This window comes from Mobula birostris, chromosome 32 (genome assembly GCF_030028105.1).
Source record: "Mobula birostris isolate sMobBir1 chromosome 32, sMobBir1.hap1, whole genome shotgun sequence".
In the NCBI taxonomy this organism is placed as follows: domain Eukaryota; kingdom Metazoa; phylum Chordata; class Chondrichthyes; order Myliobatiformes; family Myliobatidae; genus Mobula; species Mobula birostris.
In genome coordinates, this window is record NC_092401.1 from 21,672,161 (window position 1) to 21,691,332 (window position 19,172).

At 39.8% G+C, this 19,172-nt stretch overlaps 1 protein-coding gene across 1 annotated transcript in view; it reads right to left on the reverse strand.

The window, feature by feature from the left end:
* Positions 1-19,172, reverse strand: part of LOC140191078 (uncharacterized) — a 170,143-nt gene that overhangs the window by 41,661 nt on the left and 109,310 nt on the right. Inside the window, exon 14 of the mRNA XM_072248155.1 lies at positions 16,748-17,299. Coding sequence (XP_072104256.1) covers positions 16,748-17,299 — 552 coding nt within the window. The remainder of the gene's footprint in view (positions 1-16,747; positions 17,300-19,172) is intronic.

Below are 19,172 nucleotides of genomic sequence, written 5' to 3' on the forward strand. Positions count from 1 at the left end.
TGCCTATGATGAAGTTGACTGAGATTACAACTTTCTGCAGTTTTTCCCGATCCTGTGTAGTGGGGCCCCAATACCAGATGGTGATGCAACCAGTTAGAATGCTCTCCATGGTACATCTGTAAAAATTTGTGAGCATCTTTGGTGATATACCAATCCTCTTCAAACTCTTAATGAAATATATATACATTTGTGCCTTCTTTGTAACTGCATCAATATGTAGTATCCCAGGATAAATCCTCAGAGATGTTGACATACAGGAACTTGAAACTGTTGAAAGATGGAATATTTCACCTATTCTTAAAGGCAGAGTACAGGTTTGATTGCCCTGGTTAAGCTTCCAGATAATGGTGACCTCCAAGATACTGTTTGGGGAATCTGGCAATGAAAAGAGCTAGTAGTTAACCCCCCGCCCCCCCCCCCCCCCGATCACTGCTTGGCACACGCAACATTATCAACACTTGTCTGAATATTGCTCAGATCCTGATATACTGAGCAGCTGTGAATGAAATTGATTATTTTACAATAAAGAAAAATACTCCATTACTGACTGTGGAGAGAAGGATATTGCTGGAGCAGCTAAAGATGGATGGGTTTTAGATATTAACATAGAACTTCTGCAGCTATATCCCCAGGCAGAGATAAAAGACCTTCAACAACCATTAGCATTTTCCTTTGTACAATTTCCAAGTCCTTCTGATTCCCTCCAATTTCAATTTTGTTTTCTTGAAGTCACAATCAATCAAATCTTATCTCAACCCCGAGGACAGACAGAACTTTGATCCAACCCATTAGTTGTAATGTTTCGTAGCTGTGTCTATTTCAGGCTGCTTTTGCTATTTAGCAGTTTCACAATCCTTCACTAGGATAACTTTTCTGGACACACTTGATGTTTTGCCACAATGTTCTTTCCATTTCATCACATCAAGGTTAATTTTCCAGCCTGATTACAATGGTTGAATGAAGAAAATACTACGCTATGAGATTAAAGATTTAGGTGGAATATAATTTTTCTGATGACTTGGTTGGGCAATATTTAGCTTCCAGATCTGTTCTGATTTTATTCTATAGATCGTGACTGCAATCCATCATGAGGATACTGTCAGAACAAGCCATATAGGGTGGAGGATACTCTGTCTGAAGACTGGACTTTACTCTTAGAAAGACTGCTCTGTCTTCTTTTCAATCAGTACTATAATGGTCAACTGGTGAAACGATGAGGGCAAAGTTAGGAAGTTGTTCACCATCTGTTATAATACACCAATTTGTCAGTTATTTCCTTCACGAGTTGGCCAGCTTGGTCTGGGTAATGGACAAAATATATTTGGAGTTCTTGAGCTTCTCCATGCTTCTTTCATGTAATGTTATGGTTGAGGGTCAGCAAATAGGTGATTTTCTCACCCATGAATGACCTGATGCCATGGGTCATCAAGATCAAGGTCTGGCAAAGCCTTCACTATCATTGCCATCAAATCAAAGAATGTGGCTCAATGCTGGTGCAAGGACTGCAGTTGCACCATATGCCTAACACCAACGATTCATAGAGCCACTACTTTTTATCCTTTTATTATTACTACACTGCCACATCTGGTAGGTCCGCCACGTCAGTTAGTGAATGGTCATGATGCAGCACTCTGGATGCTGGCTGAAAGGTACAATTCTCTAAGTACAACAATATCAGGCCTTTACCAACCTGTGAGATAGGTATCAAATTTCAGAGAAGTTCCCAGACTGAGTGATAAACTGAGCAGGATGAAATGTACTCTATATGCTGTAGCCATAACCATTTCTGATCTCTATATAACATGTTTTATTTTTACATTGCTTTGATGTAGCAGTTTTCTACAAGTAACATGCTGGACCATTTAGAGTGTCACCACACTGCGAAGGGTCTGATGTCACACATCTGAGGAAGATCAGCAGATTTCCTTCTCTAAAGGATGTTATGAAATAAATATAGTTTTTCGGCAATCCAAGCATTTCATAGCCACCATTACTGATAAACTAACAGTGGCATTTTACTTCTATTTATCTAAAGAACTAAAAATAAGTTCCCCAGTTACAGACATGTATTGGAAACACTCCAATAATTTAATTCCAACTTTTTAATACTGTTATTCCTAACAACACTGAGTAGTTGCTGGCTATTGATAGAACATTCTTCTCACTGCTGAACAAGTAAATTAAAAATTAATCACTTATCTAAAAATTCTTTGTCAAAATTGTCCTTTATAAGATGTAGGAAGGTCCAGAAACTACTCAGCAATTTAACGCCACAAATTTATTATATACACTCAATGGCTACTTTATTTGGTAAAACTGTACACCTTGCAAATATCTAATCAACCAATCATGTGGCAGTAACTCAATGTATAAAGCATGCAGACATGGTCAAGAGGTTCACTTGTTGTTCAGACCAAACATCAGAATGCGGAAGAAATGTGACCTAAGTGACTTTGACTGTGAAATTATTGTTGGTGTCAGATGGAGAGGTTTGAGTATCTCAGAAACTGCTGATCTCCTGGGATTTTCACGCACAATAGACTCTCGAGCAGGGGTCCCCAACCTGGGGTCCACAGACCCCTAGGTTAATGGTAGGGGTCCACTGGATCCCTTGCTCTAGAGTTTATAGAGAATGATGTGAAGAACAAAAAACATCAAATGAGCATCAGTTCTGTAGGTGAAAACCCCTTGTTAACGAGGAAAGTCAGAGGAGAATGGCTGGACCGATTCAAGCTGACAGGAAGGTGACAGTAACTAACCACACATTACACCAGTAGTATGTGGAAGAGCACTCTGAACACACAACATATAGAGCTACAGCAGCAGAAGACCACAATGCACTCCAAGGTGTACTGAATAAAGTGATCACCGAGTGTATACCAGAAGCTCAATTTCAATGGATCTTTTAAGTCTTTAACAATCCAACAGACTCACTACCATTATTATTAGTATGATGTGGCTATATGCTCAGGTCCTGATGCAGCGGTGCTGAGAACCCAAAGTTTAGTAGTTAAACGACATAACTGTTTAATACAAACTTAACTCAAGAACACACAGCAATAATTTCTATCTAGCCAAAGAGCAGCATAAAACAGTGAAGTCTGCATAACTATTCCCATGAAGCTCAAATCCCAAGGCTGTAGGAAGCCCACGAGCTGGAAGACCTAGAGTGTATTTGCTACAAAGAAAGAAAAGAGTAAATTAAGTTGGGTAACTGGTCTAAAACCTATGCTCAGCCTTTGACAAAACCATCCTTCTCCAATTCTCACAATGTCCAATTGTGTGGGACTGCACTTGACCCATTCTATTCTTTGCTTACCTATCTACAGCCAGTGAAAAAGCAGCAACAGCCACACTATGATCTTTCATGAATCCCTCATTTAACACTTGCCACTCCATACATTGTTGAACTGGCAATATAAGAGCATACAGGCATTTGTTATTTTTTTAAATACCTAAACTGATCCCCACCGCTCTACTTTGTCACTAAGATTACATGTTCAATATTCACTTAACAGACAAGCTGACATTTCCTCCAATTAATGATTCCATCACTATGACATCAGAAACAGCTCCAAATTGTCATACGTAACCTTTAGGTAAGCTTTGCAAAGGACAACCTCCAGTCCAGAAACTTCTGAAACAAAATTAAACTATCTGTGACCTTGCTTTCATATCTGTCTTCCAGTTCAGTTTCACATCCATGCCATCAACAAGATCTACTTTCTAATGACTACTTTAATTCTGCTCCTGCTTGGTTTGACTCTGTCAACTCACTCATAGTGATCCTCCATTCTAATTTCTATATACATTTGGCATCAATACTGCTTTTGTCCTTAATGACTCCAAGATCCATTCATCCATCACCTCAGTACTCTGTGAGGAACACTGACTCCTAGTTAAACAATGCCTTGGCTTTTAAATTCTTGCCCTTGTTCAGATATCTCTCCATAGCCTTGCCTTTCCTTAAATGCAACCTCTTCCATCCTTTACCCATTCAAAATATACGCACTGTGAATTCTATCCTAGAATATTTGCTGTTTCCATTGTTCCATCATTGACAGCACAGCTTTCAGCTACCTACATCTTAAGATGTGGAATTCCTTCACCAAATCTTTCCATATTTATGATCCCCATTAAGGAGGTGTGAAAGAAACTGGGAGCTTTGATGTATGATTCACAAAAGGCCATTTACATGTACAGTTAGCAATTAGGAATGCTAACATAACATTATTTAGTGTGAGGAGAACTGAACAAAAAAGCAGAAAGATTACCCCTCAATATGCAGTGTCCTAAAGCTTTTTATAGTAAGGTTAGGATCAGTCCTGACGAAGGGTCTCGGCCCGAAACGTCGACTGTACCTCTTCCTAGAGATGCTGCCTGGCCTGCTGTGTTCACCAGCAACTTTGATGTGTGTTCCCTCAATATGCAGAGAGGGTTAGTGAACCTTTTTGAGAGAATGGCCAAGTTGGCAGTAATCTTCTAAAAAAAAATCAAAGTTTTGTGAGCCACTGTAATTTTCAGCAGAGTTTATCACTGATGAATGAATTAGCAACAATTATTTAAAGGAAAAGGATGAGTTCTGTTGCTTTTTTTTACAGTTGCAAGAAAGTTTGTGAACCCTTTACAATTATCTGTATTAATGTTTTCTGTATCAATTACTCATAAAATGCAGTCTGATCTTCATCCAAGTCACAACAATAGACAAACACAATCTGCCTAAACGAATTATACACAAACTATTGTATTTCACATCAATACTGAATACACCATTTAAACAATCACATTTTAGGTTCAAAAAAGTATGTAACCCCTGGGATAATGCCTTCTTCAAAAGCTATTTGGAGTCAGGCATTCCAATTTATGAGATGAGATTGGAGGTGTGGGTTGTAGAGGTGCTTTTCTCTACCCTATAAAAAAGACACACAAAGTCAGGTTACTGACAGAGCCTGCTCTTCTCAATAAAGATCTGTTTATGTGCACCATGCCTTGATCAAAACAATTTTCAAGGACTTTAGAAGAAGAATTGTAGAGATACATAAAGCTACAAAGACTACAAAAGCATTTCTAAAGATCTGCGTGTTCATCAATCCACAGTAAGATAAATTGTCAACAAATGGAGGAAATTCAGTACTGTTGCTAGTCTCCTTAGGAGTGGGCGTCCTCCAAAATCACACCAAAAGCACAATGTGCAATGCCGGAGGATGTGAAAAAGACCCCAACGATAACAGCAAAAGACCTGCAGAAATCCTTAGAACTTGCTAAAGCCTTTGATCATGTGTGCACTTTAAAAAATACACTGAATAAGAATGGTGTTCATGGAATGGCACCATGGAGGAAACCACTGCTCTCCAAAAAAAAAAATTGCTACATGTCTCAAGTTTGCAAAAGAAAAAAAACCTGGATGTTCTACATTTCAGGGACAATGTTCTGTGGACAGGTGAGACAAAAGTTGAACTTCTTGTTAGAAGTGCACATTGCAAAACTATAGCGATATCTTCATATAAGAAAAAAAGGAATAAAACATCAGAGGAATTAAAAAATAGGCCGAAGGAACTAGAAAAAAAAACAAATTGAATTTGCAACAGGATACATTAGAGGAAAATTTAAAAATTAGGAATGAAATTAATGGTTTGGCTACGCAAGAAATCAGGAAAAATTTAATCTTTCTGAAACAGAGAAAATACTGGCATGGAAACTGAAAAAAAGATAGTAGAAAATACAATTCATAGAATTAGGGATCCAAGAACAAAAAAGATTAAAAAAAAATAAGCTAATTGAAATTCAAGAAGCTTTTGAAGTGTTTTACAAAACTCTATATTCCAAAGTTCCAGGGGGAAGCATAACCCAAATTGACACTTTCCTGAATTCTCTAGAGTTACCCACTTTAAGCAAAGAACAAAATAGAACGATGACTGCTGTCATAACTGAAGTTGAACTAAAAGCTGCAATTAGTGGGCTTAAATTAAGCAAGTCATCAGGATCAGATGGGTATACAGCAGAGTGGTACAAAGAATTTAAAAATGAGTTAATTCCTTACTCCCCACACTGAACTGGGCTCTAAAAAAGGTACAAATGCCACCCAGCTGGAAGGAAGCCGTAATCTCAGCTATAAAGAAGGCAAGGATAAAATGGACTGTGGGTCTTTTAGACCAATATCCTTTCTTAATATAGATTATAGATTATTTACCTCCATCATGGCCAAACGATTAGAAGAGTTTCTACCCATACTGATACATAAGGATCAGACAGGTTTTATACAACAATGCCAAACACAAGACAATATACGAAGGACACTTCACATTATGGATCATATACAAAAACAATAAAATCGAAGCAACAAGTGATAAGCGTGGACTCTGAAAAGGCATTTGATTTGGTTAATTGGAATTTTCTTTACAAAGTTTTACATAGATTTGGTTTCCATGACACAATTATTAAAACTATACAGGCACTATATGACAACCCTATTGCTAGGATTAAAATCAATGGATATTTATCAAATAGTTTTACCCTAGAAAGGGTTGTACATGGTCACCGCTACTCTTCACATTATATCTGGAACCATTAGCTCAATACATCAGACAAAATGAAGATATCAGGGGAATTACTACTAAAGGGACACAGCATAAATTGGCCTGTTACGCGGATGACATTTTGATCTATCCAGGGCAACCAACATACTCTTTACCTAAATTGATGCAATCCTTTGAACAATATGGTCAATTATCAGGATACAAGGTCAACACAGATAAAACCCAATTACTTTCATATAACTATAGCGCACCAAGATAAATTGAAAGTAGATATCCTTGGGCATGGCAAACAGAATCTTTCAAATATCTGGGCATCAGTGTGCCAAAAGATTTGGCAAAATTATCAGAATGCAATTATCTGCCTATATATTAAAAAAAATTAAGGAGGATATAACAAGATGGAACCTAATTCCTTTTTTTAGTCTCAGTGCAAGGATTGAATCTATTAAAATGAATATACTGCCCAGACTATCTTTTAGACCCTACCAACAGAGATTAATCAAAATTAATTCAATGAATGGAACACAATGTTATCAAGATATATATGGCAAGGTAAAAGGCCTAGTGTTCGTCTCAAAACTTTGCAATTAGCCAAGGAAGAGAGGGGATGGGGCCTACCTTTTCTCAGAGATTATTATTTTGCAGCACAGTTGAGAGCTGTGATATGCTGGTACAACCCATCATATGATGCTCAATGGAAAAACATTGAGGAGGGGATACTTCCCATCCTCATACAGGCAATGTTGGCTGTTAACAACATAAATATTATTGATAACCCATGGGTGAAATGGACTCTTAAAATATGGAAAACTATCATAAAAGAATATAAACTAGAGGGGAGATATTGCAATTCTTAAATGGTGTGCATATGACTCCGATTTTACGCTGAATAAACTGAATGCTAGCTTTAAGGTCTGGACAGCTAAAGGAATAACAGGTCTTTGCAATATAATGAAAGAAGGAACATTGTTCAGTTTTGAAATGCTTAAAGAGAAACACTTATTAGAAAAACAGGACTTCTGTCGGTATTTACAGATGCGACAGTACGTTAATAGGAAGGTTAACAATGTAACCAAGGCAAGTACGTGTTTGATAGAGCTATTTAGAAAAGCATATAATTCAGATAACAGTAGTAGAATAATTTCAAGCGTGTATAAGAGTTTGTCAAATCTTAAAACACATTCGACTTCATACATCATACATTAAAACAAAATGGGAGAAGGAAGGAGGGATAATTATATCTGAGGAAGAATGGACAATAATATGGAGGTATGAATGGAAGTGTACCAGTTCACAGAAATGGAGGGAGTTTGGATGGAAAAACTTGATAAAATATTTTATTACACCCTCTCACAAATCCCATTATGATAGTAACCTCCCTGTTGCTGGAGAAATTGTGGAAATCAAAATGCAAACCATTATCATATTTTCTGGGAATGCCCCGTTATCATAGAGTATTGGAGTGCGATACACAATGCCCTACAAGACATCTTTAAATGTGAAATACCCTTAGAAAGTAAGACCATATATTTTGGGTATATACCTCAAGAATGATTGAAAAGAGATAAATATTTAATGAATATACTGCTGGTGGCTGGTAAAAAGACTCTTACCAGGAAATGGTTATCACAGGAGAGCCCATCTTTAAATGCATGGATGGAAATTACAATGGACATTTACAAACTTGAGAATATAACAGCATCTGTTAATCATAAGTTGGAACAATTTGAATCATACTGGGAAAAATGGTTTAACTACACATAACACCTCAGGCCTGATTTTATTCTCACAAATCAATGAATATGTTGTTAAAAAAATCACTCCCTACTTGTATATAGTTTTCTCCTTTTGCTTGTTCTTTCTTTCCTCTCTTTTCTATAAGTGTATACCTCAGATAAATATGATGTAGAGATTTGTGGCATATATGACTATATGATACATATTTACAATATCTGAAATACATCTTACGGAAATGTTTGTTTGATGATGGAACTTCAAAAAAAAAATTACAAAAAAAAAGAAATGCACATTGCTATGTTTGGAGGAAAAAGGACACTTCACACCAACACCAAAACCTCATCCAAACTGTGAAGCAGGGTGGAAGGAGCATCATGGTTTGGAGCTGCTTTGTTGCCTCAGGGCCTGGACAGTATGCAATCGTTGAGGGAAACAATGAATTCAAAATTGTATCAAGACATTTCACAGGAGAATGTCAGGGTAGCAGTCTGTCACCTGAAGCTTAAAACAAGTTGGATGATGCAACAAGACAATGATTCAAAACACAAGAGCAAATGAACACCAGAATGGTTTAAAAAGAAGAAAATTTGTGTTTTGGAATGGCCAAGTCAGAGTCTAGACCTTAACCAAATTGAGATGCTGTGGCGTGACCTGAAGATGGCTGTTCATGCAAGGTGTCCCAGAAATACTGATGAACTGAAAGAGTTTTGTATGGAGGAATGATCTAAAATTCCTCCTCGCTGTTATGCAAGTCTGATCAGCAGCTACCAGAAATGTCTGGTGGAGGTTATTGTGCTGAAGGAGGTTCCACCAGTTACTAAATTCAAGGGTTGACAAACTTCTTCCAGCCTGGACAGTGAATGATAAAACAACATGATCAATAAAAACATGAAAAGTACAATTGTGCATTATTAGTTTAGGCAGATTGTATTTGTCTATTATGGTGACTTAGATAAAGATCAGACTACATTTTGAGTAATAAATACAGAAAACTAGGTAATTGCAAAAGGTTCACAAACTTTTTCTTGAAACTATATGTGTATTCATTGTTTTACTATTAATAAAAATATAACAGAGTCAGATTGAACTAGATGAAGAATCTTAGAAAACCAGTTCAAAAAGTATTATATTTTAAAGACAATTAAAAATAACAAAATTTCTAAATAATATTGTTACTGTAGACCAACCTATCCAAATACTGATGTTCACACTAGGTTTGCAAGGATTTCAAAACATACCAAGCAACATCACGTGTTCTTGCAACTGGCTAACTGGCACCAAACCTTCATGAGATGTTTTCTGTAAAAATCTCACTACTCCCGGGTTGTAAAAAAAAATCATTCTCTGCTTCATTTCGTAGTAAATATAATCGCAATGTATCTTTTTTAAAATTATGTGTGGAGTTTAAATAATCGAAAGGTAGCCTGCATGCTGCATACCAAAAATTTTGTTGTGCATGCCATCTTGGAAAGGAATATTACAGATTTGCTCTACCTCTGTAGAGCATTAATGAGGCCACACCTGAGGTAATGTGCACAGTACTGATCTCCTTATTAAAAGGATGTAGGTGTAATGGAAGCAGTTCAGATGTTGCTTGACAGTCTGTGAAGGTAAAGCCTGGCTTGCATTTGCTGGAGTGTAAATTAACTGATTGAAGCATTCTAGGTATTGGAGGATAGCAAGCTGGTGAACGTGGAGAGCATGTTTCTCACTGTTCCCTCAAAGGTGCACGAGTGTGCAGCTGCCCAGCAACGGAAATGCTCCTGCACACATAGCCTTTGTTACCGCACAGCTGGAATTTTCTTTTATATAACGTTAATTTAAAATGCCTGCTGATTTCAGGCTGCATAAAAATTTCCCACTTGGAGCAATGGTTGGTCCACGCAGCTGTTAAAAAAAATAGAGGGAACATTGAATTGTTTCCTCTTATGGGAGAATGCAGAACTCTGTTCACTCTCTATTAATAAGACATTGCCCATTCAAGACAAATGAAGTGAAATTCGCTTTAATAGAGGGTGAAGAGCATTTGAAACCATCTTCTCTAAAGTGGCAGTGGGAGCAGTCTTGAATTTTTTTTAAGGCGTTAAATAGATTCTTGAAAGGCAAGAGGAAGGTTACTGGTGGTAAAGATGGAATGCAAAGTTTAGGTTATAATCAAATTAGCTGTAATTGTATGAAACAGCACAGGAGACTGAAGAGGCAGAATCCATATAACTCTTATTTACATTTTTGATCAAGTATTTGTTTATTTGCCCTTACAACCATCTTTCATCCCATTATCACTCCTGGGAAGCTTCAAGATCTTAAAGATATCCAATAAAGGAAACACTGTTGTTGAAAATCCCAATTCCTCACAAGTTTTTTTTTAATTGAGAAGTCCAAGACTTTCTAATTAACAGAGAATGATAAAGAATCATAGAGCACTACAGCACAGAAACAGGCCCTTCAGCCCAACTAGTTCATGCTAAACTATTATTCTGCCTAATCCCATTGGGCTGTACCTGGACAATAGCGCTCCATAATCTGCTATCCAAACATCTCTTAAATGTTGAAATCAAACCCACTGGCAGTTCATTCCACACTTTCACCATCCCAAGTGAAGTTTCCCCTTATGTTCCCCTTAAACATTTCACCTTTCAACTTTAATCCATGATCTCTAGTTCTAGTCTATCTATTCTCAGTGGAAAAGCCAGCTTGTACTTACCCCATCTATACCCCTCATAATTTTGTATTCCTGTTGCAGTAAGTGTCAAACTTACCTACTTGTTGAAAGCCACTCCCTGGTGGAGGCGGGGATGGGCCTGTGTAAGGGGTATTACAGCCCCTCCTACTACCTGCCATTTAGCTGATGACATCACCTCACTGGTAGCGTTTAAATTTAGCGCACAGAAATCATGTGCTCTCTCTTCACTTTCTGGGTCGCCATGGGCTGAGGGTTGTGGTGCCGTGGAAATTAAGCAGCAAAGATGTACTGCAGTGAAGAGGGCCCAGGCGCTCACTTTAAGTAAGTATCTGCCACCATGTGTATGTTTAGTGTCTTCTGTCCCCACTCACTGAATCCGCGAACCTGATTTCACACAAATGGCACTGCGAACAGGGTTTGGTGATTGAACAAAAGATGGATATCTTCAGAAGGAAAAATAAGATTGAGACCCCCCCACCCCCCCCCCACTTGAGAGGAGTGCCGAGTTTCGGTATGGACCGACAACAGTGTGGGATTTGGGAGTCTCACTAACCTGCTGACAAACTATGGGAGGCAGTAGACTGGTCAGACAAGTTGAACTCCTGCAGAGTGAAAATGGACACCACATTCTGTCTGTACTTAATAAGGCAGGGTTCCCAAGGGGAAAGGGAACCAGAGGGGTGCTGGCAGTCACAGTGAAACAGCAGAATGAGACAACCTCACAGGAGGAGAAAGTGGTTGATAATTTGAGAAATTAAGTGTAAGTGTTAAACCAACAATGTGTTACAATAGGGAAAGGTCCCATAGACAGGTTCACAAATTAGATGTGGTCTGGAATTGAAGGACTCTGCGTGAACTGTAAGGAAATGTTTCGGTGTTGCTCAGAGCCAGGGTCCTGAGGGGGCAGATAGATGGGGTTCTCATTTCCATCCTCAATGCCATGTGGAGGGAGAAAAGCCAGGGAAAGAGGCAAGGAGGCTGTTAAGGAAGAAGGGTTATTCCCCAAGCCCTCACTTGGTGAGGACTCCTCCTGCCTTCTGCAGGATTCGTTGCATTCAGCTCAGGGTTCCTTATATCCTTTGCTGGAGGCACTGCAAAAGACGATGGCAGATCTTCAGCAGCAGCAAGTGCTGGTGATGGGTGATGACCACCTGTCCCACTTAAGACAATGGCTCATATTCCACACGGTACCGAAGTACAGGGTGGCCTGTGGAGTACAGCATTCTGTGAGTGTTGCACATCCTTTATTATCCCACAGGCGGCAGGCCTCATTAAGCACATGAACGTACAGTTGGAACAGCAGATCAAGTCATTGATCTTACTGGGTGGCTGAGTTGGATGGAGCTGGCAGTGGACAATCTGAACTCCTGGCCAGCGGGCCCTGGAGGGTCCTCCATGTCCTGCACTTTGCAGTGTTGGATTCTCCGAAGGTGAAAGAGCTGGAGTTAGAAGGGGAATCAGGGAAGGTTTGGGTGCAGTACCCAAAGGGCCACCAGAACGCAGGGAGATTCTGGTGCCTGGATCAGGGAATACATACCTTGGTGGTGTTACCGAGAGAAATGAGGATAGTCTGTCTAAGTACTCAGTGACTAACCAGGAGGGAGTGGGTTTGTGTCTCGGAGCATTACAGAATGGCAAAGTGCTGACTGCTAAAGGCAGTGCTGATGATGGTGATCACTGTGAGATCCGACAACACGTTCTGGGAGGGTGTATCTTGGCCTGAAATGTCACTAATTTCCTCCAGCATTTTGTGTGTGTTGCTGGGAGGGAGTAGTCCATTCTAGCCAGGAATAACAAAAAAAGAGTAGCAGGCAGTACAATGAGCATCGGACCACACAATCAGTGGGGCAGTGAGTAAGAGTGACAGCACTACCCTGAGATGACTGTGTCAACACCGAGCATGTACTGGATATATGGTACCCGGGCCTACCTGTGGCTTCCTGTGGGATGGTAGAGCTGCTGCTATCTGGAGTATGTGGTATCATACACATACTGCCTTAATAGTCTGGATGAGCACCCTGCTCATGAGGGTTGGCGCAGTAAGAGGTATACCACAGAGACAGAAAGGTTCTGGATTATAAGCCTTTTCTCTGCATGGTATGGCCAGGCTGTCCCGAAACTGATAGGCATGGCCCGTGATGGAAGTGCTGACCAACATGACGGCCTCAGCGTTCAAACATACAGAGGATGCACTGACCAGAGTGTCAGCTGAGATGATGGCTATTCCCCCGGTGGCCTTGCAAAATCAGATGGCCTTGGACTAACTGCTCGTGGAGAAAGGTGGCACCTCCTGTGCTGTGATTGGTCAGGAGTGCTGCACCTACATCCCCGAGTCTGGGAACATGCCTCACCTGGCTCATCGTATCTAGCAGTCAGTAAAAAGATCAGGAAGTTAGGGGGACAGCTCCATAATCACTGTACTCCGGGGAGAAGCTGGTGGTCTTTTGGGGCATTGGGAGGCTGGTGGACTACTGTAGCACACTGGTTAGTAACTAGTGGGCTGATAATTCAGAATATTATCGTGTTTTGGGTGGCGTGGTGGAGATCGGTCTCCACCAAAGGAGGTGTAAGGCACTCCTTCCCTCCGCTAGCCTGCAGGTCACCCTTGGGCAATGTGTAGCACCTACTTAGCCCCCAATCAGGGTCACATTAAGCCATAGGAGCAGGTGCTGGATGACTGTATGAGTAGTTGGTGCATTTCACAAGTCCTGGTTATGTGACCACTGAAGACAAGCAATCTCTGAAGAGAATTGATAATGACTGGGGTCATGTGTTTTGTAAAGACACTTCCCAGAAGGTGGCAATGCAAGCCACTTCTGTAGAAAAATTTGCCAAGAACTATCAAGGTCATGAGACTGGCTATGTCGTGTGACACAGCACATAATAGATGAATGACTACAGTGTTTTATGTTTTGTATGTTGTATGGTGGGATGACAGCAGGGGTTACACTAGCCTGTGGGCCAAGTGTCACAGTGTTGCCGTAAGTGCCAAGTGTATCCCATTGCTAAAAGGCAGGGATTAGACTGTGCAAGGAGCAATGCAGCACCTCCCACTACCTGCCATTTAACTGACATCATCACTGAACCTATGAACCTGATTTCACACAAAAATACCTCTATCAAATCTCCCCTCATTCTGCTACACTCCAGGAAACCTTTCCCTATAACTCATGTCCTCAAAACTTGGCAACATCCTTGTAAATTTTCTCTGTACTCTTCCCAATTTTATTGATTTTTCCTGTAGGTTAGTGACCAGAACTGCACAAAAAAACTGCAATTTAGGCCCCACCAACATCTTATACAACTTCAACATAACACCCCAACCCCTGTACTCAATATTTTGATTTACGAAGGCCAACATGTCAAAAAATTGGAGGGTCCGTTGCTGGGCCCCTTTGCCTTCACTGATGCTGTTTGAACCACTGAGTTTGTCCAGATTTTTTCCCACTAAACTATCAACAATTGGGTACTTCGGTTGCAAAGCACTTTCTAATTTTTAACAAACACAAAATGCTGGAGGAACTCAGCAAGTTGGGCAGCATTCATTGAAGAGGAACAAACAATTGATGTTTCAGGCCAAGACCCCTCATCAGGAGTTATGAGTCCCAAGGAAGGGTCTGTGTGAAACACTGACTGTTTACTCTGCTCCATAGATGCTGCTTCACTTGTTGAGTTCCTCTAGCATTTTGTATGCTGCTCTGGATTTCCAGCATCTGCAGAATCTCTTGTTTATTCTAACTTTTAATATGTACCTGAGAGAAATGACCAGTGTACTGTAGCACTACTAAATTAGATGTTATTCCCTTAGTCAAGAGCAAGGCTACCAAGGAACGCAAATGGCAGTGGATCACACGTGATGACGAAAGGTGCAAGTGGGAAGGACTAGAATCATCATTCAATTACTGTCATTAAAGTAAAAGAGGGTTGCCGCTAAATATATAAATAAGCGACAAGTACTAATCTGAAAGGTGTTTTGAGTCAATTATTAAATGACTATTTAATGAGGGAAATCAAAATAAGGACCTTTTATCAGTAATGAGAGATGCCATCAACAACGTAAGCGGACAGGATTACTATACTTTGACTCAATGACAAGTTCATACAAGGGAGCCACAAGTATTTCTGCTTTCTCTCTCTCTCCCCCCCTCATGACCCAATTCCTCATTCCCAGCTCTAACCCACACACATTATGGAATGGTGAGGTTAAGTGTAGGGCTCCTTTGAGACTGGTTAAAAACCTAGGACCACGCCCAACTCCTTTTCCAACAACTCCACACAGCCAAATCTTGAAGCTCCACTATCATACTGGGAAACCCTAGTTTACATTAAGGAGCTTTTGTTTTGCAATCTAATGTTACTCTGCTTCCTATTAATATGGAAATTAGAGGTGTGCAGCAATTCAATTCTATGCAAAGTAATTTTCCGGATAACAGATTAATTTTGAAATGCAATGGTTAGATAGCCAGTATCTTGGCACGTTTTAATGATAAATCTTTATGGCTTGCTGGTAAATCAAAGGTTGTAGATTTAATATTACCCTTGGGTGCTTAAACGCAACATTTTAACCCAAGTGGTGTACTGATGGAATTAGCCTAAACCCCCCATCTACTCTTTCAAAGATGCAAAGACACTGTTGGAAGAGCACCAAACTCAAGCCCCCCCACCAGTGACTAAGCACTGTGGGAAGTCCTGTTGCAAGGCCAAAATGATGAATGTGTCTTTAACACAAGAATTCTTAATCTGCAAAATATTGCCTAAAATATACTAATCTTCAGAATTTATAAAGCCCATCTCATAATGTTTTCCATATTGCTCCCTCGTTTACATAATTCAGTGACCAGAACAATGATTTGAAGTATAATATTCAAACTTTAAAAATCAAAGATCTTCGTAAGCAACTTCTCCTACCATAACCTCCCTACTCCTCTTCAATTCTGGCACATATTCATTGAAAAACAGTGTAGTGTCATATACAACAGGAGTTAAAGAGCAAGTGGCAGGAAATTGAGCCAGCTAGTCTGATATCATATGGTCTCATAAGGGTACGAATGAACTTGTTTAAAAAAAAATTCCCCCAACATTTAGTCTATGGGACTCTCATTTACAAAACAAAATCAGTGGAAGTACAGATTGGAGTTCCACAAACAGGCTCTGTAAAATCAAATGCATTGAAATTTGAGTATACTTCATGTCAAGAGATACACTCACCATTCCTAGGTACATCTACTTAACATGCATGGCAATTCCCAAGTATTATTTACTGTCCAAAGCCCGTGTGATACAGTTAAAAGCTATTGGTTTATATTAAAAATGGACCATACACAGGAGATGTTATATTATAAGAAGTAATATGGACTTCAGAAATAAGAGATTTCAAAGCATTATGGAAAAACCTATTTTCATGACTGCTCTAGATCAGTGCATTTCTAAACCATTTTAGCCATCAGGCGGTATAATGGAGCATCAGATGGATCACATCCCAAAAACTGACTACTGCAATGTACCATAGAAAAGAAGGACAGGGAATAGAAAAGGAATCAAGAGGGAAGAGTGATTCATATAATTTTCTAAGCATTATCTCAAATCTAATACCCCAGGCAGCTCACGAAATTTAATAATTTGTATGACTTGGGCTGTCTTTCATTTCACATACACATATTTAAAACTTCTAACTTACTTCCACATAACCATTATCTTCTACTTATTTCCAAGAGCATAATAATTACACTTCTTGCTTGACTAAGATAAAAGTACACAAAACTGTCTCAGCAACAGGGAATTAAAGACCTACTTAAATGGAAAGGTGAAGTATCTCCTCTGGGTGGCCACATTTGCTCTGGTAAATAACTGTTGTTCTTCAGTGAGCTTGCTGCCTCTTCAGGGTTATACTCTATTTGGAAATGTTCTTGTTTCACTTTTTTCAGCGGGTTCAGTTTCATCTTTTTCAAAGGTGATGGGGAGAGAAATTGGCCCTGAACCTTTCTGTGTATAAGTGATCCTGATGAAACCTGCTGGACGGATGGAATGGTCAGACTGAATTTAGTTGATCTACCCGTGGTGGGTGAGAAGGGATCCCCCTGCATGTCCTCGGTTGGTGATTTCGTGCTAGTCGCCGCTGGCTTTGGGGGCATTTTGAGCCCAGGTGTGACAGATGATTCAAGAGGATGCATTTTCCTTTTCATGAGCTCCTTCAATGTGTCTATTGGCGAACCATTAACTGTCCATTCAGTCACCCCAAACTGCCTCAGGTGTGACCTTGCGTGACTCGACAGCCCCTTGCGGTTCTCAAAGTAATCACCGCAAAATTCACAACGCGTCTCTTTGTTAGGCGCTGAATCAATCGCTGTAAATAAAAGAAAGGGGAAATTGCAATGAACATTTTTAAAAAAAAGATTTCCCCTTAAATGAAAGTGAAATTGATTGGCCCACTTTAGGTTTCCTTGTGCCACAAGCTTTTACTTGGATGAGGAGCAAGTGGGCGACAGGGCAATGCTGTGTAATTTAAGCATATGAAGAAAGTGGCTTGGGTTACTTCATGCATTCCCAAAGAGAAACACTTGGTTTGCACATACCACACCCAGGGTTTGGCATAAGGAATGTATGGAGAACCATATCATATGGGGTCATAATGTGCAGTTACCAAAACCCCCACCCAGTAGCCCCCACCTCCATCCAGACCTCTAAGTGGCCCTCCTAAATCATGATCATAGCAGTCTTATGTGGTGTGTCCTGTCCCTTGGACTCCAGCAACTTTCTGGCAGTCCAAATACGTGAATGGTTATAATGCAAACCTAGACACTGAGTGCCGGGGATCTATTGACGCATCATAACATAATCCACTTGCACCTCCTTAATATAGGAAGCAATATTCTGGAACCACGATCATTATTTTGTTTTCCCCCATTCTCCTTTGCTAATACATCTAACCAGCAGATTTGGGATTGAACGGAGGCCCTGTTGAAGTCACTACAACAGGCACGACTTTTATCAATTAAGCTCCAAGGGAAGAGAAAATGTTGGAAAGAATTTTCCCACGTACCTCACCACAGACAGTAGCAGAAGTGCCAAAGTCTACCCTATTCCTGAGCAACAGCAAAAGCTGCAATGTTGACAACAAAAACTGGATTTTACAACTTCAAACTGCTGAAATACACACTGAATCACTACCCACACACGATTACAGTAACATTGAAAACCTGCTTTACATATTGAAAATAATACATGCATTGTATTGCAGGTCATAATACACATACACTCAACCTAAATGCCCTAGTCATTTTTTCCATCTTTTATTACTGCTGTTTCACAGATTTAAGCTACTGTTTTTTAACATATAATAGTGCCAGTAACATTACGCCTTCTTACAGGAACATGCACCTTGCACTTTATGTCAACCTGTCAATCTTCAGACCATGCCACTCAGGGACTTGTGCTATTATATTGTGGCTGCATGAACTGTGACTATATATACTCTGTTTTGCACCTTGGACCCAGAGGACTGTTGTTTCATTTAGCTGTATACATGTATGATTGAATGACAATAAACACTTCAGTTCATCAGATGATTTAAAGGTACTTCCAGTCAATTCACTGTTTTTTTCCCCCCAGTAACACAGAATTACTTTTAGCACTCTTGTTTTCACACGAGTTAATGCACTGAAATATTGTGGATTTCTCAGGAAAGACAAGATTGAATAGAAATAGTTATCACCTGCCGTTATTTCCCTAAAACGTTGGATGAATGCAACACATGTACTCCTCTTAAACTGTCTTTTTCTAGTGGATAGGACTACCTTGTGAATGCTTCACAAACAAAAGAAAAACATCACTTGAGAGGCTGCACCTTGCCCTTATGACAAGATACTTTTGACAGTTTCATGTCAGCTTTACTCAATGGTAACACCCAATGACTGTTGAGTTCAAATCTCAGTACGTAACCTAACTTAGTTCCACAAGACTTAAGTATTGTCACCCTAAAGGTAACACTTCTAAATTAAGTGCCTCCTACCTTTTCAGGTGAACACAAAAGATCCCTTGGCACCTCTGCATGTGCTGGGAGATCATCCAATGTCCTAACTAGCTGGCAACCATTAACTAATATCAAGCAGATTAAATGACCATTCACATCACTGCTGGTTGTAAGGACTTGCTAAGCAACTCACCAGAGTGACTAGACTCAAATCAAAGCAAATTGTTGCTCAGAAAGCAATTAAATA